General features: G+C 65.8%; 2 protein-coding genes across 3 annotated transcripts; one reads left to right on the top strand and one right to left on the bottom strand.

The window, feature by feature from the left end:
* Positions 1-301: 301 nt before the first annotated feature.
* Positions 302-10748, top strand: TMEM259 (transmembrane protein 259). 2 transcript variants are annotated; one of them, XM_012645408.1, is made up of 11 exons: positions 302-683; positions 5990-6271; positions 7035-7134; positions 7751-7861; positions 8156-8278; positions 8365-8465; positions 8550-8607; positions 8681-8764; positions 8837-8969; positions 9085-9184; positions 9469-10748. In XM_012645408.1, the coding sequence occupies exons 1-11, from the start codon at positions 459-461 to the stop codon at positions 10018-10020; spliced, it is 1869 nt and encodes a 622-aa protein (XP_012500862.1). In that variant the 5' UTR covers positions 302-458; the 3' UTR covers positions 10021-10748. The 2 variants fall into 2 exon arrangements, with proteins under 2 accessions (XP_012500862.1, XP_012500863.1); XM_012645409.1 differs by having other exon boundaries at positions 8732-8764; positions 9469-10746.
* On the bottom strand, positions 10679-18725 carry GRIN3B (glutamate receptor, ionotropic, N-methyl-D-aspartate 3B). The gene is made up of 9 exons (XM_012645407.1): positions 18290-18725; positions 15931-16526; positions 14525-15557; positions 12651-12796; positions 12447-12562; positions 12128-12279; positions 11644-11808; positions 11479-11549; positions 10679-11228 (listed from the first exon to the last, which is right to left on the bottom strand). Exons 1-9 carry the CDS (start codon positions 18713-18715, stop codon positions 10802-10804), a joined length of 3132 nt encoding a protein of 1043 aa, XP_012500861.1. The 5' UTR covers positions 18716-18725; the 3' UTR covers positions 10679-10801.
* Between the last annotated feature and the right edge of the window lie 1445 nt (positions 18726-20170).

Genomic DNA, 20170 nt, shown 5'->3' with positions numbered 1-20170 from the left:
ATTTGCCGTTTATATTGAGTAAGTATGTAGACCTCGATGGAACAGATGATCTCTTATGATCACATTTGCTTTGAGTGTCTTTGAGATGTAAAATCGTAGATGCTGACTTAATTTTACCGCCCAAGTGCAGCCTCGTAGCCGCGGAGGCTTGTGGGGCGGCAATATGCAAAAGATTCCAGACGCAGCCCCGCCCCCCGGCCCCACGGTACGCCGAGGCGAGGCCTCCGCGGGCGGCCGCCGGCATCCCAGCGTGCCCCGCGGGTGCAGGGGGCCCGCTCCTGCCCTGCGCTGCGGCTCGCTGGCGTCAGCTGGGCCGCGGCCGGACGAGGAGGCGGAAGATGGCGGCGGCGGCCGGGAGTCCGTGAGGAGCGCGGCGGCGGCGGCGGCTAGGACGGCTGATGACGGCCGGGAGGCGCCCTCGGGGACCCGCGGGCTGCTAGGGCGCGCCGGTGGGCGGCATGTCGGAGCACGCGGCGCCCGCGGCCCCGGGGCCCGGGCCCAACGGCGGCGGCGGCGGCCCGGCCCCCGCGCGCGGGCCTCGCACCCCTAACCTGAACCCCAATCCCCTCATCAACGTGCGCGACCGGCTCTTCCACGCGCTTTTCTTCAAGATGGCTGTCACCTACTCACGGCTTTTCCCGCCCGCCTTCCGCCGTCTCTTCGAGTTCTTCGTGTTGCTCAAGGTGACCGCGCCCCCGACCCTCGAGTCTGCGACCTCCGATCGCGACCCCTGACCCCGGGGACGCCGAATCCCCCCTCACCTGGAGGCCTAGACCCGGCCCCACTGGTTAGAGACTCTCCACGAAGCCCGCGACCTCTGACCCCTGGGGTGCCCAGGGACACAGTCTTGGGCGACGTCCGCCCACCCCGTTAGTAGCCCCTGGTCCCGGCTCCGGATCTTCATTCCCTGCCCCCTCCAGCGCCGCCCCGCCCCGGGCCTCCTTCCCTGGGTCTCCCACCTCCGGGAAGCTTGGAGCTCTCCTGCCCTTTGACCCCTGACTCTGCCGCCTGGCACCCTCAGCCGAGAGGATCCCCTGCACCTGCCCACCCTGGCCTGTGCGGGCCAGAACCCAGCCCCATCCCAGGCCTCGCCTCGGACCACCCCCTTGCGCTGGAAGTCCACTCCCCACTCCCCTTTTTTCCTCCTGGTGAGGATCTCCCCGTCCTTGGGACCTTCCACCTGCCCCCACCCTGCTTGTCCCTCTTCTGAGCCTCACGGGGGAATGTGGCTTAGCTGAGGTCACTTCGCTAGGGCTAGTGGCAAAGTTGCAGCCAGCACTGACAGCCTCCTTGTTCTACTTGGGAAGCTCTGGTGTGGGTCTGATTAACTCTCCCTCTCAGATGAGGAGTCACTCACCGTGGCCAGGGCCAAGCTGCTGTGCCCTGGGCTCTGTCCCCTTCCTGGCCACCCCAGATGGCACAGAGGTTTCAGCCGTGAGAAATGGGTGACAGGAGGGGCTGCAGGGCCTCCTGGGCTCTGGGATTTGTTGGAGGAAATGGAGAAATGGTTGTTTTGTTTTCCACGGGGGATACTAACGTCACAGAGTGAGCTTTTCAGGTCTAATCCCAGAAAGGGGGCTGATCCCGGCGGACTAGGTGGGTGAGGTTGTGGGCGCGGTCCCGCCTGACACAGGTTGGTCAGGAACTGGCTGCTCTTCTGGGTTCAGTGGAGGGAGCAGGAGCTGGGCTGTCCGACAGCCCTGCGTGTGGGGGCTGGTCCCACCACAGCCGCCAGGTGTATGCACCACGGCGTGAGGAGCTGGCCTGTTCTGGCCAGAACTTGCCCCATCATCCTTCCCACTTTGTCCCTCCCTCCGGCCCCCAGAACAGCGCGGTCACCTCAGTGGACACCCGGGCAGGACTGTAGAGGATTACTGAATCAGAGATCCTTTCTTGGGCTTCCTGGGGTCCACAGATGGCCTGAAATCGTGGACACTTGTCTGTGGGTGTGTGTTTGGGGACAGACAGAGTAGCCTGGATCCAGCAAGGAGCCACTGCATCCTCGGGCTTGTCATTGCAGGTGTGTGCCCTGTGCTGGATCCCCCCACAGAGCTCAGCCTCCCCAGAAAACACGTCCCAGTAGCCAGTGGTGGCTCTGGGCCCACCACTACCCAATTTGGGAAAGGGTCTGGTGTTTGGGCCGACCCAGCCCCATCTCCAGGCACGTGCCACCTTGGGTGGGGCCAGGCTTCAGCTCAAGGCTACCCCCTGCAGAGTGAGAGCCCCTGCCCCTCTCTGGGGATGCTGGAGCCCCAAGACCTGTTCTTGTGAATCCCCTACCTGCCGGCACGGAATCAGGCCCTGCTGCCTTTGCTTTCTTTATCTGCAAACCTCGGGCTGGGCCGCTGACTTCTGAGGCTGCTTTGAGTTCCAGAAGGCTTCTCCCCTTTGCTCCCCGCCCTGCCGGCTTCCTGTGCTGCTCCTGCAGAGGCCGGGGCTCCCCGCGAGATCACTTCTTCCTGCGATGCCTGTGCGGCTGGGCTCCCGGCCTCGAGCCACCTGTCCCCCACGCCTGTGTTCGAGTTGTCTTAGGAAACTCCTAGCAGTGCCAGATGTGGGGAGATGGATGGCAGCTGGGGCGCATGTTTGAGGGGCCACGCTGCCATCAGTGCCTACGCCTGTGTGGTGGGAACCTGGGCCCCAGGCAGCCTGACCCTGGCAGCCACTGAGTGGCCCTGACACGTGGTGCCTCGATGTGGGCAAGGGCTCACCTCTGGCCAGTGGGGAGCCATGGGCACCCTTGTGAGGTTATTGTGAGGATTAAGGGGAGGACACATGGGATCGCGGGAACCTGTCACGTTAGCTGTCACTGTGGAGTGGGGCTGGAAGGAGATGCCTCTGTGCCTTCAGGGTGGGAAACACCCTGTGTCTGGAGAGAGGGGAGCCCCAAGTATGGCTGGACTCCCTCCGTGAGAAAGAAGGTGTGGCCCCTCAGGCCTGTCCACCGGTCAGTCAGACACCCAGAGATGCACCAGACAGCTCTCTGCCCTCCTGGTCTCTGGAGGAGACAGGGAGGGAAAGGTCTGCCTGGGTGGCAGAGTGTTGGGGTGCCCCGGGAGACCCAGCCAGGACATCAAGGGAAGCTTCCTGGAGGAGGTGGCGGGAACGCAGCCCCTGGCCAGCCAAGCAACTCGTGGGCTCTGGGACACGGGTAGTGGGCAGACCTGGAGGGAGGGAAGGGCCACGGGGTGTGACCAGTGGTCAGGGCTAGGTGTTGAGGAGGCGAGCAGCAGCCTGCCGGAGAAGGGGTGGGGTGTCCGGGCAGCAGGAAGGGCGTGCGGGAAGGCCCTGGGCCAGCGGCTGGGGATCTCAGGGCAAGGGTGGGGTCAGGACCAGCCAGGGCACGTGGAGTGGCTGAGCCAGGCCAAGGGGCAGAGGGTGGCCAGGGCCCACCATGGGTGAGACAGCTGCTGTGTGTGGCTGGTGCTGGCACAGGGGAGGGAGGACCCAGGGACGCGGGCTGAGGTGGCGTCCAGCTCTGCGGGAGGGAAGTGGGCCCCGTGGGGTGGCCTTGTCAAGTGGGAGGGGTCCTGGGCCAGAATTTCTCCAAGCCAGGTCAGCTCGGGGTTCCTGGGGCGGTGGGGCCCCCGTGCAGGATGCTGGCGTAGGCGCCTGGGTGGCGTCCAAGTCATAGCGTTTGTGGATGTGGAGGCCCCCCAGCCCAGTCCATGCACATTTACGTGTGGGTACGGGCCACTCATCACATCCCCTGTCCCCAAAGGACAGGTCACTCGCATCTGTGCTGGGTGTCGCAGGATGTGTCCAGCGCCCCCAGGCCAAGCTGCCCTTGCCCAGCACGTCCCCAGAGCTGCTCGTCCTCTTGGGGTCACTGGTCTGTGGTGTGGTCGGGTTTGTGGCTGGGACTACCCCAGCTCCTCCCTCTTGGCCACATAACCCCTATGCTTCTGTTCCTCATCCGTGAGCTGGGCCATGGCAGACAGGTGCGTCCTACGGGTGTGTCCTGCAGGAGCGCTGGGCAGCCCCAGCCTCAGGCCGGCTGTGTGTCAGCACTTTTTATAACGTCTTGGCAAATGGTCCCTCCCTGTCCCGGGCACAGCTCCTGCGGGATGTCCAGGCCTGGGGAGCACAGCGTGGCCCGTGGGGCATCCGGCTTCCTGCCAGCCCCTCGTTCCTGGGAGTGCTCAGCAAAGGGACTGTCTTCAGCTCCTCTGACCACAGCCTGCTGCTGCTCCCTGACTCCATGGCTCGCATCCCCAGCTCCTGTCCCCAACTCATCCCCATATGCCACCCTGGAGGTAGTAGTGGCCAGGCTGTGAAAGAACGACTCAGGCCCCCTGCAGCTGGCCTTCCACACCACCTCCCCTGCTCCTCCCTCACGTCTCCCCTACGCCATCTGCAACTGTAGCATCTGTCTGTAGGGGCCTGAATGTCAGGGGTCAGGGGCTGCTCTTCTGTCTGTGCTTAAATCTTAGCAACGCACTAATCTCCACACTATGGCACTTTTGGCTGCAGCGGCCAGAAATTCAATCCACGTTGGCCCACGAGAGGGCTATTTTGAGCTAACTTGGCTGAGGAGTCTGTAGTGGGGCTTCCCAGCTTCAGGTGTGGCTGGATCCAGGACTTCGCAGTACGCACACATCAGGGCCTCCTGATGCTAAGTTCTGTGTCCCCCTCGGGTCTCAGCCACTGTGTCCAGGCCAGAAGGGGTGTAGTGGCTTGGCTGACCTAGTCCTTGGCCCAGTGTGCAGAGGGCTCCAGAGGGGAGGCCAGGCCTGCTGTGGGCACAGAAAGGATCAGGGTTTTGGCAGTCCTGCTTGTGGCTGTGGCCACAGGCAGCTCGACACACCATAAGCCTCAGTGTCCCTGCCAGCACGTCAGGGAGGGGCTTTTGCTGTGGCGCCACCACGACCTGGAACTCTCTGGGCTGTGGGTCTGGAGTCCCCTGAGGTAACTCCCAGAGTCTGGGGTTGCCATGGGGGAGTGTGCTCGAGGGGTGGCCCCACTGACGGAACACCCAGGTCCTCGGCTGAGCACCGCCCGGCTCCCTGGTACCTGCCTTTCCCGGGCGGTGCTCTGTGAAGCTGGGGAGCAGGACGTGGCCTGCATCAGGCTCTGGTTCGTTGCCGTGGACTTCAGCTGGGGGTGCTGTGAGACGCACAGCCGTCGGCATGGTGGGCTCCCGAGAAAAGGGGCAGCCTTAGGCCCAAGGAGGAAGCCTGCCGCACGGCATGCCCACGGCCTGGTGGGATTCTGTGGTGGGGCAGTCCTGGGCACTGCAGGGTCCTGAGCAGCATCCCTGGCCTTGCTTCGCCCACTCCACAGCAGGGGGCACCCCCACAACCTAGATGTCCCAGACATGGCACCCGTGCCCTGGGGGCGGGAGCACTCGCTGGACCGCTACTGTCCTGTCGCAGAGGTGGAGAGGCTGTGCCTCAGAGGCAGAGCAGCCTGGCCTCAGCGCAGCCCATGGAGGGTCAGCTGTGTCCTGGGCAGCTGCAGCTGGCTCTGCCAGGCCTGGGAGGGGTACACAGGGTGCCCACCCAGGTAAGGGAAGCTGTTTTTAGCCAGTGAGATCAGGGGGCCTGAGGGCACTGCAGAGCGTGAGGCAGGAGACATCTGGGTGGGTCGTGGGGTGGCTGCTCTGGCCTCGTGGACGGGGACCCGGCGGGCAGCCTAGGGGCACGGTACCTGGGCTGGCCTTGCGGGATGGGAGCCTCTGGTGGTGGGTGCCTATCTCTGCTCTGCCTGAGTCCAGCTGGCTCTCTTCCTGGGCAGGTGTCCTGCAGGCACCTAGGAGGCTCCGGTCCTTGGGCCTTGTCCTGGCTCGCCCCAGGGGGCCCAGTGCCATCCCAGCCCTTGCCCAAGTCCCGAGGCCGCCAGAGCCCTGCCACAGGGGCTTTCCTGGGTTGGGAGGTCCTCCAGCCCCACTTGGCCTCCTGGGGTTTCCTCCACTCCCCTGCTGAGCGGTCCCCCAGGCGCAGGCTGCAGTGGGTCTCGGGCTCCCCACTGACTGCCGGCTGCCCCTCAGGCGCTGTTCGTGCTCTTCGTCCTGGCCTACATCCACATCGTCTTCTCCCGCTCGCCCATCAACTGCCTGGAGCACGTGCGCGACAAGTGGCCACGCGAGGGCATCCTGCGCGTCGAGGTGCAGCACAACTCGAGCCGCGCGCCCGTCTTCCTGCAGTTCTGTGACGGCGACGGCCGCGGCAGCTTCCCTGGCCTGGCCATGGAGCCAGGCAGCGGCCTGGAGCTGGAAGACGAGGAGGAGGAGGAGCTGACCATGGAGATGTTTGGGAACAGCTCCATCAAGGTGAGCCGGGAGTACAGCAGGCGCTCAATAAGTGTGTGTGATGGAGCAATCCGCTGCCCGCAGAACATTGGCTGCTTGGAAGGTTCTTGCTCTCGCAGGGTCTGGCACACAGATAAGCCACCCTCTGCCTGCTCCAGCTGCTGTGTCCTTTTGGAGGCCTGGGGGCTCCAGAGCAAATAGCTGAGAAGGCGGCTTGGGGACTGGGAACTGAGAGCTCTAGGCCTGTCCCGGCCATCCTGAGGTGGCCCAGGTGGCTGTGGTAGGCCCCATGGCCTGTTGGGAAATCTTCATGCTTCGCTAGTTGGGGGCCGGGGTCCCTCCTGTTCCCTCAAAGCCAACCCCAAGAATTAGTGTTTGCCCAGTGTCAAGTCCGCTTGCCTCGGGGCAGGGACAGGCGTAAGTCGGGGTGTTGGTGCAGACCCGGGCCCGGTGGCCCCGATCCCGTGGTTCCTATACCCTGAGGCTGCCTTGCGTCCAGTACTGCCTGTGCTCAGCCCCCTTCCCCACTCCAGCACACAACCCCGCCCCAAGACGGCCCGTGGCGGGGCAGACGTGGTCTTAGGGGTACACAAGTCTGCCCTGGCCTGGTCTGTGCTGGCTTAGCAGCCTGCCAGCTCTGGAGGTGGTGGCTGTCCTACTGAGGCTCGGGAGTCATCACACCTTCCAGTCAGCAGGAGAAGGGGGCGCCCAGGGACCACATCTACGTCAGAGCCTCAAGGCCCAGGCTGGGTCTACTGACGCCCTGGTCCCCGGTTGCCCACAGTTTGAGCTGGACATCGAGCCCAAGGTGTTCAAGCCACCGGGCAGCACCGAGGCCCTGAATGACAGCCAAGAGTTCCCCTTCCCCGAGACGCCCACCAAAGGTACGCCACCTCGCAGGGCGCATCCAGGCGTGGGGTGCTGAGGGACAGGCAGTCACCTTGGGAGGTCACTGCTTGGGGTCGCAGCCCGCTGGCCAGGGAGAAAGGGGCATTAGCTGTGAGCCCTGCCTAGCTCTGTGCCTCGGTTCCCCCATCTGTCAGCACGTGAGACTATGGGATATGTTCCAGGGCCCAGGATAACTGGCTCAGCCTCTCTGGGACCCTCTTTTGTAATGGCAGCTTTGAGGGGATCTGGGCCCCTCCAGCTCTAACCTTGTGTGTTCTGACCTGTGGTGCTCAGGGAAGCCGGCCCCTGCCCTGCCCACCTGAGCCCCGAAAGTCCCAGCTGTGGTGTGCTGGGCCCTCCTTCCTGCATTCCAGCTGGGCAGGCCCCCTCCCTCCCTAGAGAGCAGAGGGGCAGCCCTGTACCAGCTGGCCCCAGACAGGAAGGCAGGCCCCAGCAGGGTGGGTGGGAGGAACTTGGCCAGCCTCTCTTTCTAATGGAGGGGGGCCATCTGGAGTGTACCTGTGGTGGGGCTCCCAGCATCTGTCCGGGAGGCCCAGGGCTCAGGGTCCTCAACCACTTCCTGGCCGGGGCTGATGCCTGCTCTGCCCTCAGTGTGGCCGCAGGACGAGTACATCGTGGAGTACTCGCTGGAGTATGGCTTCTTGCGGCTCTCGCAGGCCACGCGGCAGCGCCTGAGCATCCCGGTCATGGTGGTCACCCTGGGTGAGTCGGACCGCCTTGTCGTGGGGAGCTGAGTGTGGTCAGGCCTCTCCTGCCACCCTTGGGGTCTCCTCTTGCAGGGGTGGGGAGGGGCTGGCCAGCAGCTCTGCAGTCCCTGCTCTGGGAAGGCCCTCCCAGGGCTGGGGTCCTTTGGTGGGGTTTCTCTGGGCCTGACACAGGGACCTGCCAACCAGCCTGGGCTGGGAGGCGGCTGGGCCTCGGGCTGGTGTGGGGCCCAGGAGCAGCCTGGGCAGGGCCCCGGCCAGGTCCCCAGCTCCCTGACCCGCCGGCCTGCAGACCCCACGAGGGACCAGTGCTTTGGGGATCGCTTCAGCCGCCTGCTGCTGGATGAGTTCCTGGGCTACGACGACATCCTCATGTCCAGCGTGAAGGGCCTGGCGGAGAACGAGGAGAACAAGGGTAACAAGGGGGGGCGTGGCCGGGGCTGGGTGAGGGCCGAGGGCCGGCTGTGGCTGGGCGGCTGATGAGGCCGCTCGCCCCGGCAGGCTTCCTGCGGAACGTGGTGTCCGGCGAGCACTACCGCTTTGTGAGCATGTGGATGGCGCGCACGTCCTACCTGGCCGCCTTCGTCATCATGGTCATCTTCGTGAGTGCGGCCGGGCCCTGGCGGAGGGGGCGCCGGGGACGGGGCGGGGCGGGCGGCCCACGTCCTCACGCGCGCTCCCCGCAGACGCTGAGCGTGTCCATGCTGCTGCGCTACTCGCACCACCAGATCTTCGTCTTCATTGGTGAGTGTCCCGCGGCCGCGGGGCGGGCGGGCGCCACGCAGGCCCTCACCGGGCGCCCGCCCTGTGTCCGCAGTGGACCTGCTGCAGATGCTGGAGATGAACATGGCCATCGCCTTCCCCGCAGCGCCCCTGCTGACCGTCATCCTGGCCCTCGTCGGTGAGGACCCGCCCGCCGCCCCTGCCCCGCCCCGCCCCGCCCGCTCCAACCCGGCGCCGCCTGTCCCCGCAGGGATGGAGGCCATCATGTCCGAGTTCTTCAACGACACCACCACGGCCTTCTACATCATCCTCATCGTGTGGCTGGCCGATCAGTATGACGCCATCTGCTGCCACACCAACACCAGCAAGCGGCACTGGCTGCGGTGAGGGCGGGGCGGGTCCTGTAGCGGGTGGGACCTTGGGGGTTGCGCCCGTGGGGGCGGGGCCTAGGAGGTCCTCATCCTCCTGCATGTCCCGGCCCTTGTGCCCCGGCCGCAGGTTCTTCTACCTGTACCACTTCGCTTTCTACGCCTACCACTACCGCTTCAACGGGCAGTACAGCAGCCTGGCTCTGGTCACCTCCTGGCTCTTCATCCAGGTGAGGCCGCTCGGCGGGCGGGGCTGCCTGCGACCCGTGACCCCGCCAGGTCGTGCGCCCCCTTGTGAGCAGGGCGGACGGAGATCAGTGAGGCCTGGCCACGTCCTGGACTCCGAGGAAGGGGAAGCCCTTTGGGGTGGGCCAAGCCGGGGGCGGAGGGCAGCGCAAGTCCCCAGACTCCAGCCCCTGTCTTGTGTCTTGGTCCCGGTGGCTGTCCTGGGGCGAAGCACTGGGCCCGTCCACGGTGGGCGTGGCTCGCGGCCTGACTCCGCCCCTGCCCGCAGCATTCCATGATCTACTTCTTCCACCACTACGAGCTGCCCGCCATCCTGCAGCAGATTCGCATCCAGGAGATGCTGCTGCAGACCCCGCCCCTGGGCCCTGGGACCCCTACGGCGCTGCCCGACGACCTCAACAACAACTCCGGCACCCTGGCCGCTGCCCCCGACCCCACTGGCCAGCCCCCTGCCCTGGGCCCTGGCTCGCAGGGTGCCGGTGGGAGTCCTGGGCCTGCGGCCGCAGCACCCAGCTCCCTGGTGGCGGCAGCAGCTTCGGTGGCGGCAGCAGCTGGTGGTGACCTGAGCTGGATGGCAGAGACGGCTGCCATCATCACTGATGCCTCCTTCCTGTCCGGCCTGAGCGCCTCCCTCCTGGAGCGGCGGCCGGCCACCCCCCTGGGCCCTGGTGGGGGCCTCCCCCACACTCACACCCCCCAGGACAGTGTCCCCCAGAGTGACTCCTTGGCACCTGACACAGTCCCCCCAGCAGCCCTAGGGAGCGCGCCCAGCCCGGTGTCCACAGCCCCAGCGGACGCACCCTCGGAGGTTGGGTCCTGAGCCACCACCGGCAGCTGAGCCACCTCTGTCCCTGGCTGTCCTCAGCTGGCTGGATGTGACCTCGTGGCAGCCCATGGGGTTGGGGGAGGCTGTCCCCGGTGGGGGCACCAGGGCCCTCCCCCTTCCTCTGGGCCTGCCCAGCCTGTTTTGGTAGTTTCAGGGTTTCATCAGGTTTGCCCAGGAGGTGGGGGGTCTCTCTCTCTGCTGTGGGGTCCAGCCTGGGGCTTGTCCCTGCTAGTGAGCCATGTCTGTGGTGACCAGTGAGGAGAGGGGGTGGGGGCTCCATGGAAGGTTCTAGAAGGGGCTTGGTGAAAGGTCTGGAACAAAGCATCCCGAGGGCAGAGCCAGATAGTGCAGGTCTGTGAGCGAGGTGGACGCGAGGAGGGCGGGCAGGATGGGCCGGGCAGCACTACCTCCTGCTGTCCCAGCCTCAGGGCTCTGCCTGGTGCTCGTGTGCAGTGCCTTCACGCCCGGCCCCCTCCCCTCGTACACGCCAGGCCTGGGGTCCCTGGGAGAGCAGAGCTTGTGCCTCGGGCACGGGGATGTGGGGTGCAGGCGCCAGCATCAGCACAGGGCCGGGAGTAGGGGTCAGCCCTGCTCAGGGTGGGAGTGGGCTAGACGGCCAAGCCAATCACTCGGTGAGGACTGCGGAGGCGCGCTCATTCCATTCTATTTAATTGCAGTGTACAAAATTGTGTTTGTATATAGAATAAACTGTCGACAGCGGCCCAGTCAGCGTCTGTGTGTGTGCGTGCGCCCACAGGAACCCAAGCCACGGCCTCTATTCCCGGCTCCCCGGCGGGCCCGAGTGGATGGGGGCTTCCCCGGCATCCGCTCTGGCCTGCAGCAGGCGCAGCGGCCGATGCCGGGCACTGTCCCCGAGCTGAACCAGCAGCTCGCCTCGCCGCACCAGGGCCTGGCGGAGGCGTTCCCGCACGCCCTCGATGTGCTGCTCCAGCTCCTGCAGCTCTCCGGGCCGCGGGGGGCCTGTGGCCAGCGCAGCAGGCGGGCGGCCGTTGGAGCACAGCCACACGGGGCCCTCCGGCGTCCCGGCCTCTGCGTCTGCATCCGGCGCCGCAGCCACAGGGGGCTCCAGCAGGAAGCGCACGCGACGCTCCTTACCAGCAGCCCGGCGCACCCGCTTACAGGCCCCAGAGCCCTCGGGCGCTGCTGGAGCATCCTGCTGCTGCTGGTGCTCCTCTGGGCGACTGCAGACAGGGTACGAGGGTGGGCAACATCCTCCCAGGGCAGCCGCACCCGCGCTGCCATCTGGGAGGAGAGGTTCGCCACCAGGAACCACCACGGAGCCAAAGTGTGGGCAGAGCTGGGGGGCCAGTGGGCAGGGCACCACCAGCAAGGAGCTCAGGTGCGCCAAGGGGCTTCTCCTTCAGGGCAAGTGTTGGAGCTGGTGGGCTGGGGGGCGGCGACCACGGAATGGGCAGGCAGGATCCCGCTTACCTGGGCTCAGCCTCCAGCCTCTCCTCCTTCTGCCCTTCTGGCAGCTCCAGGTTGAGGGCGCGGTGGATTTTCTAAGATCCCAGACAGACCCGTTGGCCACGAGGTCGGGCTGGCCTCCCGCCCACAGCCCTCACCTGGCTGGCGTGCAGCCAGCACCCCCCTCACCTGGCTGGTGTGCAGCCAGTACTGTAGCCTGTTGCCCCTGCGGATGCGTGGCAGCACCAGGCGGTAGAAGACGTGCTCGCCCAGCGAGCTGAGCAGAGCGCTGCTGAGGCCCAGGCAGAGCAGCACAAAGAGCCCGGAGAAGTGGTAGATACCCATCTGGAGGGTCTGGGGGTGACACAGGCAGGAACCCCTCATGGTCACGTGATGGCAAAACCCTGCGGAGCCTAGGGCTGGGGGAGATGGAGGTTGGGCCAGAGAGAGGGGGCTGGGGCTGTGGAACTGGGTGGGGAGGCAAGAGCTCCATAGCTGGAAGTGAGGTTTCATAGAGGAAGGGACACCGGAGCTGGGGTTTTGAAGGACGAATAGAAGTGTGCAAAAATCAGACAAATGCACATCTTGGGAATGAACAGTGGGTTGGCCAGCTCAGACAAGGCTCAGGGCCCCCCACGCCTACCCCCGCCCTGTGTCCCGGGTCCTGCCCCACCTCTGTAACCGCAAAGACCCGCTTCCCGCAAGGCACCATCTTGTACCACTTGTCATGGAGCAGGTCGATGAAGCCTGAGGACTTGTAGCGGCTGATGAACTCGGACAGGTTGGAGGTGAGCGGTGAGTTCTGGGGCAGTCCGATGCCGTAGCCTGGAGGAGTCAGGGGCCTGGTGGGGCCTGGGTGGTGTGCAGCCCCAGGGGAACTCCGCCCACACACATGGACCTCACCCGTGCCAGCCTTGCACCCTCCGTGGCTCCCCACCGCTCCCTGGAGACCCCTGGAGCCCCGCCCAGCCAGCCCGCCGGCGGCCCCTCACCCTCAATGGCGAAGGGCTTGCCCACAGTCAGCAGCTTGCAGTCCGCGTCGATGGACACCTCGTAGTCCAGGAGCGACTTGTCCATGATGAAGGCGTTGAGCTTCGGAGGGTCGCTCCTGCGGGTGCCAGGAGTGGAGTCAGCGGCTGCGCTGCACCCTCCCCACCCCACGCCCCGCCCCGCCCCGCGCGGACCGCGAGCCTCACGTGAGCATAGCCACGCCCAGGGGCGTGGTGGGCGCGCTGTGGCGCCTCATGTGCGCGTGCATCTCGGGGAAGCTCTTCTTGATGTAGGCCTCGGCGCTGCTCTCCCACACCGTGCCGAAGTGGAAGCCCTGCGACGGGTGGTGCAGCTGCGCGGGGACCCCGTCAGCTGCCTCTGCCCCTCAGGGCGGCCCACAGTGGGCTGGGCCCTTGTTGGGGGGTGCTGCGGGGCGCCCAGCAGTGTCCCCGCCCCCACCCACTCTGTGCCAGGAGCACCCCCCCACCCAGTGTGACAACCACAGATGTCCCCAGACATGGCCCAGGGTCCCCTAGGGTGGGGCAGACACCCACGTTGAGACCCCCTGTTCTGACCACCTGCAAGTCCATCTCCACCGGACCTCACCCTGGACTCGACTCCTTCCCACCGCCGCGTTCTTGCCTCCCCTTTGGGTCCCACGCGAGCCCCACACTCAGGGTGTCCAAGACCCCACTCCCGATCTGCCCCCTGCACCTGCCCCCACCCCGGCACCTCTGTCCTCCCCGCCTCCCTCCCCCTCTCCCACCCCCATGCCCACGCCCTGTCCATCTGCACACCCTGGGGGCTCCACCTTCAGAACACCGGGGATGACCCCCACCCAGCCAGGCCCCAGCATCTGGCCTGGTCCCCTTGGCCCTAGTCTCCCAGCAGCTCCCAGAAGGACACTTGGGAGCAAGTGGATCTGGCCTCCGTCCAATGCCTCCTGACGGGGCCTGCGCCTCTACAGCAGCTCGGGAGCTCTGCGTGTGCCTGTGCTGCCCACCGCGGCTGTGGAGCGCGCCCACTGAAGCCGCGCTCATCGGACAGCGCAGCGTCTGGATTCTACTACCAGTTTGCTGGGGACGCCGGAGGCCAGCAGAATGGACCAGACACAAGTGGTGGGAGACACTGTGGGACAGAAAACCTGGCTTCTCCAACAGATTGCAAGGGCAAAAATTAAAGGGGTGGGGGGGTAACCAGAGGTTGAGGGAAAAGGGAGGGGTCCCACCGTACGCAAGGGCTGGGCATCGAATGATCCAGATTCAAACAAGCCATGAAAAAAAAGGCAGTTGGAAATCAGGGGTCTAGTTGATTGTGTCAGAGTCTCTGCAATGCTTGCTGTTGGCGGCCACAGTCAGGGTGGGGTGCAGTGTTCAGGGTGGGGCGTGGGTGGAGCCAGCTGGGAGCTGATTTTGGAGCCAAAGGGTTCATTGCATCCTACTCGGTAGTATTCGAAATTTTTCATTGAAAATAAAATATGGAGACCAGGGTACTCCCCTGCTCTGCCCACAAACCTCCATGGCTCCCACCTTCCTGAGGGTCAAAGCCTGTTGCAAGTCTTCCCTGCAACCTGAGGACCCTGCACAACCTTCCTGTCCCCTCCCGCACCCTTCCCTCCTCCCTCTCTCCCCCTCCTCCCTCTGCTCCAGCCACACGGGCCTTCATGCTGTGCCTCCAACACGTCAGATGCGTCCTGCTCCAGGGCCTTTGCACGGGCTGTGCCCTCTGCCTGGAACCTTTCCCTGATATCTACATTAAAGTCCCGCAGCGTCACCCCACACACAGGTCTCCCCAACCTCCCCCTTGAGAAATTGTCCCTCCCCAGTGGACTCTCCCCGTGCCCACCCCACGCCTATCTCCGTGGTGCCTTTTCCACATCACCTGTTTTCCTGATTTATCTTGGATTCCTGTCAGCTCCCCATGTTTTGTCCCTGCTGGGTCCCCAGAGCCTGGCACACACTCGGTGCTCAGTAAGTGTCTCTGGAGACAGGAGTTGGCTGGGTGGGTGTCCTGCACACCCTGCTGACCCCCCAGTGCAGCCCGGCCTGGGCCTAGTCCCCCAACCCTGCCAGCTGCTCACCTTGGGGTCGTGGATCCCCGAGAGCGCCTCGAAGGTCTTGTCCCCGACCATGACGGCGGCCAGGTTGGCCGTGTAGCTGGACAGCACGAGCAGGCAGAAGATGGCCCAGAGGTTCATGAGGAAGCGCCCCGTGGGGCACTTGGGCGTCTTGCTGGAGACGGTGCGTCCAAACAGGATGGCGTAGCAGAGGTTCAGGGCCGAGGAGTAGGAGAACACCGTGCTCCGGTTGCGGCCGCGGGGCGTGAGGCCGTAGGGGCTGCGCCACTCGTAAAGGGTGAGGAAGAGCGCGGTGAGGTGCAGGGCCGCGAAGACGCCCAGCCACATGGACCAGTGCAGCGGCCACATGAAGGCGCCGATGGGAGACGCCGTGTCGCGCGCCCGCACCAGGATGCCCAGGCTGGTGGAGAAGAAGGGGCTGGTGAAGTCCACCACCTGCGAGCGCGCCGAGTTGATGCTGAAGCTCGTGACCGCCATGTGCGCCCTGCCGGCCAGCAGGTCCCCCACCAGGCCAGTCCAGCGGCCGTCCCGCAGGGCGCCGTACTTGCCGTCACCCACGATGTACAGCTCGAAGTCGAAGGGCGTGTCCTCCGCCAGCCGCTCCAGCAGGTCGATGCAGTAGCCATAGCAGCACTTCCGCAGGGCGCGGGGCGCCGAGCCGTTGGCCAGCGCGGCGAACAGCGCATCCAGCGTGGCTGAGTGGTTGGTGCCGGGGTCCAGACACAGCTGCCCTGCCGGGCACTGTCCGTCCTCGTCCGGCTCGCGGGCAAACACAAACGGGTGCTCTATCAGCGTCACCACTCGCAGCTTGGGCCGGGCCTGGGCACCCGGCTGGGGTGGGGGCTGCACGGCAGCACCCCCAGGTTCCAGGTCCAGCCGCCCGTCCCGCCAGTGGCCCACTGTGGCCCAGGCCGGGGCGCCCCGTGGGTCACGGCGCAGGCTCCACACCTTGAAGTGCCGAGACACGTGTACCTGGGAGGTCCTGGTCACCCACACTGGCCCAGTGCGGCCCTGGAAGGACGTGTTGGCCAGGAACCTGGGCGGGGCACGGGGGTGTCAGCTGGGGCAGAGGAAGCCCTCAGAGAAGCCCACACCCCTCACCTCTGCTGAGCACACACCCGACATCACTCGACAGCCCCGTCTGTATCACGGGGCAAGATCGGACGCTACTGGTGTCCCCCCAACTCCACGAGATCCCTTGACCAGCTGGGGCATCACCCCCTGGGCGCTGTGGCCTGAAGCCAGTGACTGAAGCAGTGGCTGCTCCCAGGGACCTAGGACATCTGTCAGCAAAGTGTCGTGACTTTGGGACTGTGGAGAAGCAGAGCCTGGTACACAGCAAGTGCCCAATAATGAATGTTGCCTCTTGTGAGCCATGGCCACCCTTCCCGAGCAGAGTCCCCACTCACCTCGCCAAGAAGTGCCCCGAGGACTCTGGTGCAGCCGGCTGCCGCGGGCTGCCGCAGTTGACCGCGGCGGGGAGGAGGGCGCGCTCCGGCTGCACCTGGGCCGCGCTGCCCAGTGCTCGGGCTACTAGGTCCACAGCGTCGTGGATGGCGGCCTCCAGCGGGGGCCGGGCCACCTCACCCAGTGCCAGGAGCCCCGGCGGCAGGCCCTCCGTGGGCAAGGCCTCAGCTGGCAGCGGCGTGCCCAGGAGCCAGCGTGGGCCAGGGGGGACGGCCTCCAGCACCCGACGGGCATGGGGGACGTCACAGCCGAGGAGGACGGCCGCAGGGACCAGGGCTTCACCCTCCACGGGCGCCCCCAGCGGGGCCAGGCGTGCGTGCAGCCCTGTGTCTCCCATGTCCTGCCGGCTCAGGTCCAGCACAAGCTGCGGGGCCCGGCCGGCCCGGCTTGTCCAGAGGGCCACCAGGCCACTGGGGTCCCTTACACGGCAGAGCGCCAGGCCGATGTCCTCCCAGGCATGTGCCTGCAGCACAGACACCAGCACATCCAGCAGTGTCTCCAGGGGGCTGGCCCAGTCCAGCTGGAGGTGGAATGGGTTCTGGCAAGGGACGGCCACAGTTAGGGCTGGCGAGGTCCCAGACACCTGGCCGCCTCCATCCGTAGGTAGCTGTCAACCTGACAATTGGCCCCCTCTCCTCCCCTCCCTTCCCCCCCCTTTCCCCCAGCCCCACCCCTGCTCTAAGCCCTTTCCAGGCTTCCCATCATCAGCCTCCTCAGCCTTTCAGGGCCTGCTTGGCTCTGGCTGCCTTGGTAGCACCCCATTCCCCAGATAGAATACCTTTCTCCCTCTATGCCAGCCAACTCCTACACATCCTTCAAAACCCAGCTGTATTGCCCCTCCTCTATTTAGACTTCCTCGTCCTCCAGGCAGAAGCTGGGCTTCACCTCTGAACTCTCCCAGCCTCGGGCCCCTCCCTCAGCTCCAGTCCTGACCTCATTCCACCCCCCACCTGCCTGGGAGCCCCTCGAGGGCCTGGAGCCTTGGCTCCATAGTGGCAACCTCCAGGGTGCCCTGGTGCCTCAGAGCCATGCCAGACGGCTTCCTCTCAGGACCCCTCGGCACACAGGAGTGCCCTGCCGTGCCCAGTTGAAGATGGGAGAGGTTTCCCAGACACCTAAGGTGCGCAGGGTGTTGCCCAGGGTGGGAACAGGGTGCTGAGTGCTGGGAGATGGGCTGGGGAATGTAGCCACCCCGCCCCGTCCCTAAGGGTCCAGCCCCAGAGAAGCCGGAGGGTCCCAAGCCTCCAAGAGGCGGGCATGGTGCAGTTCCTGGAGGCGGCAGCAGAGGGTGCCACAGGCCTGGGCTTGGGTCCTCTCCCTCTCTCTCCAGATCCAGGTGGAAGCGGGGTGGGGGACCTGCCTGGGCACCTGGAGATCCAGGTTAACAAGACTCCCCCCAGGGTTGGGGTCTCCCCTCCCCTAGAGGGAAGCCGTCGCCCACCCCCTTTCCCCAGCTCCCTGACAAGCCCCCATGTCCCGAGTTGAGCCCCTCCTTGCTGGCCCCACAAGGGGGGTCTTTGGGGGACAACGGGGTTCCCAGAGCCCAGCCAACTGCCCTTCTCTTCTCCTTGCCCCGTTTCCTCCCAGGATCTGGGCCGGGGATCAAGGAGGGGGGACTGCGAGGTTGTAGCGGGTGGAGGACGGAGCGGGGTTTGGAAAGGGAGTCGCTCTGGGGACCTGAGAGGGGCACCCAGGAGGCTGCGGGGCGCGGAGGGGGAAAAGGGCTCGGCCTTGAAGGCCTCTGGGAGGGGCAGAGGGGGGTCCCGGTCCGGACCGCAGAGCCTGAAACTGTGCACCCCGTGGAGCAGGAGGGAGTCCTGCCTGCCTTCCAGCCCCACGCCCCACACCCACGGACCAGGGAGGGTCAGCGGGCAAAGGGGCAGGGGCCGTGGTGGCGGGTCTCCATAACCAGGGCCCCAGGAAGGGGTCTGCATGGGCATTTCTCCACTCCCGAGGGGGGTCCTGTGTGTCTGGGCATCCAGGGTCCAAGGGCGTCCGGCGGGGCTCCCAGCCTCCCGTCTAGGTCCCTGTGCCCTGGGGCTGCAGCTCTGGGAACCCCACGCTCCTGGGACCCAGGGTCTTCCACGTCTGAATACCGTCCCTGAGCCCCGGGAGCACCCTGCGTCCAGCGGCCCGGGTTCCGCACTCCTGGGGCAGTCCCGGGCCTCCCTCATCCCCCTCATGCGGACTCCGGGTACCCCTGCCCTCCGCCTCCTGCCTCCTGGGCATCCCCAAGGACTCCCGCATCCGGACCCGGGGCCCCAGCATCCCGCCTCCTGGGTGTCCCCCGTCCGCGCGTACCGGGGCGCCGAGGGGCGTGCGCGCCTCCCTCCGCAGCACGCTGAGCACGGGGGTCTGGGTGGCGGCCGCCAGGAAGTGCAGCTGCAGCAGCTCGGGCCGCGCCTCGGGAAAGGCGAGCAAGGCCGCCACGCCCGGCGGCTCCAGCGCCCGGCACAGGCCGCGGGCCAGCGAAGCGGGGTCGCGGGCGGGGCTCGCCGCGACCACCAGCTCCAAGCTCAGGTTGTGCGGCAGCCGCGGCTCCAGGGCGGCCCGGGCCAGGGCGGCGCGGGCGCGGGCGCGGGCGACGGGCGCGCGGGGCAGGAGGGCGCCCAGGCGCACGGAGCCCCCCAGGCGCGCCAGGACGCCGCACGGCTGCGGGTGGCCCCCGGCCGGCCCGGGCCCCAGCGCCAGCGCCAGGCCGAGCCACAGCGCCCGCACAAACTCCATCGCAAAGTTGCGGGCGCCTCTCGCCGGGGGGCGGAGCCGCCTGTGCCACCGCAGGGGAGGGGAACGCGACCTGGCCCAGCCGTTCGCTCCCCGCCCCGCCGGGCACCCCTCCCTGCCGGGCCGCCGACCCGCTCCCTCCCTCTCGGCCTGCGGTCCCCGAGCGCCAGCTACCCACTAGGGAGGAGTGGGACCCAGTGCCCAGGGCGGGAAGCAGGTTCAGAGGGGTCGTTTGCTGATAGCCACACCTGGCAGGGGCTGGGCTCCCCTAACCACTCCCATCGTGGTCTGAGCCAGGTTGGAGACGAAACGGAGGCTCCGCGCCAGGAAGGGACTTTGCGCTTTAAAATTGGCCCCTCGCTGCCCCAACCTGGGAATGTTCCCCCCTGCTCTGATAGGGATGTGGAGGCCCAAGAAGGGTCAGGTTAGCCTCCCACTTCCAGGGAGCAGTTTCTAACCAGACCAACCCATGGGGGTGCTCTAACATGGAGTGCATCCTGGGGAAACTGAGGCATGTTTGATGGGAACCTAGAAAGTAGATCTCCTGCCTTCCAGCCCTTGGCAGGCAACTTGGACCAGAAGACTCCTCTTCACCCTTCAAAACCCAGTGCCAAATGCCCTGCTCTGGAAAAATTTCCCTGCCTGCCACCCAGGAAGATGCACATACACCCCCACCCCATTTAAGCACCCACTGCTGACATTATCTCCATCACAGGCTTTTTGTTTGTTTATTTGCCTTGTTTAGTGACCCTCTCCTGGACTCAGCTCTGGGAGGGCGGGGGTGGGTCTGGCTTGGTAGCTGCTCTGTGTCCAGGGCTTTCACACAGTAGGTACTCTATACTTGCTTGCTGCTTGAACTGCCCCAACAAGGATGTTTGGTTCCATTACCCTCCTCCATGGCTCCAGAGTCTTCTGTAGCTCCCCATTGTCTACCAATCTCCAAGCTGTCCAGGGGTCCTTCCGTGGCCCTGGCATCCAGCAGGCGCTTCATAAATGCCGGCTGGCCCAATCAGGGAGTGAAGGACTTCCTCCTGCCCAGGCAGCACCCCGCATGGAATTCTCTCATCCTGTCCTCCCGGGGTGGCAGAGGCGGCAAGTATTGGGCGTCTCCCAAGATCCCTCCTGGCAGCGGGGACGTCAGCTCTGATGAATGGATCTAGACTTGGGTGATTTTTTTCACACACACACAAACCTCATCTCCTTTTGGTGCCAATGCTGGAGAGGAAGGAAAAAAACTCCATTAAATGAACAAAATGCCAAGTACCAGCCAACAAAATGGACTGAATTTTGAGACACTCAGGAGGGCTGGGTGGCTCCGTTCCAGGGACCGAGAGGTCACCTCCTTCAGCCATTTGGCCAGGTACCCCAGGAACCAGGGTGTCCCCCTGGGTCCTGGATTCTGGGCCCCTTGCTGCCCGAGGGCCCCCAGACTCCCAACCTGCCCTGGTTCTGGGTGAG

Source organism: Propithecus coquereli, unplaced genomic scaffold (genome assembly GCF_000956105.1).
Source record: "Propithecus coquereli isolate 6110/MARCELLA unplaced genomic scaffold, Pcoq_1.0 Scaffold232, whole genome shotgun sequence".
Taxonomy (NCBI): Eukaryota; Metazoa; Chordata; class Mammalia; order Primates; family Indriidae; genus Propithecus; species Propithecus coquereli.
The sequence above is the reverse complement of the archived record's forward strand: the minus strand, read 5'-3'. Positions and strand labels throughout refer to the sequence as shown.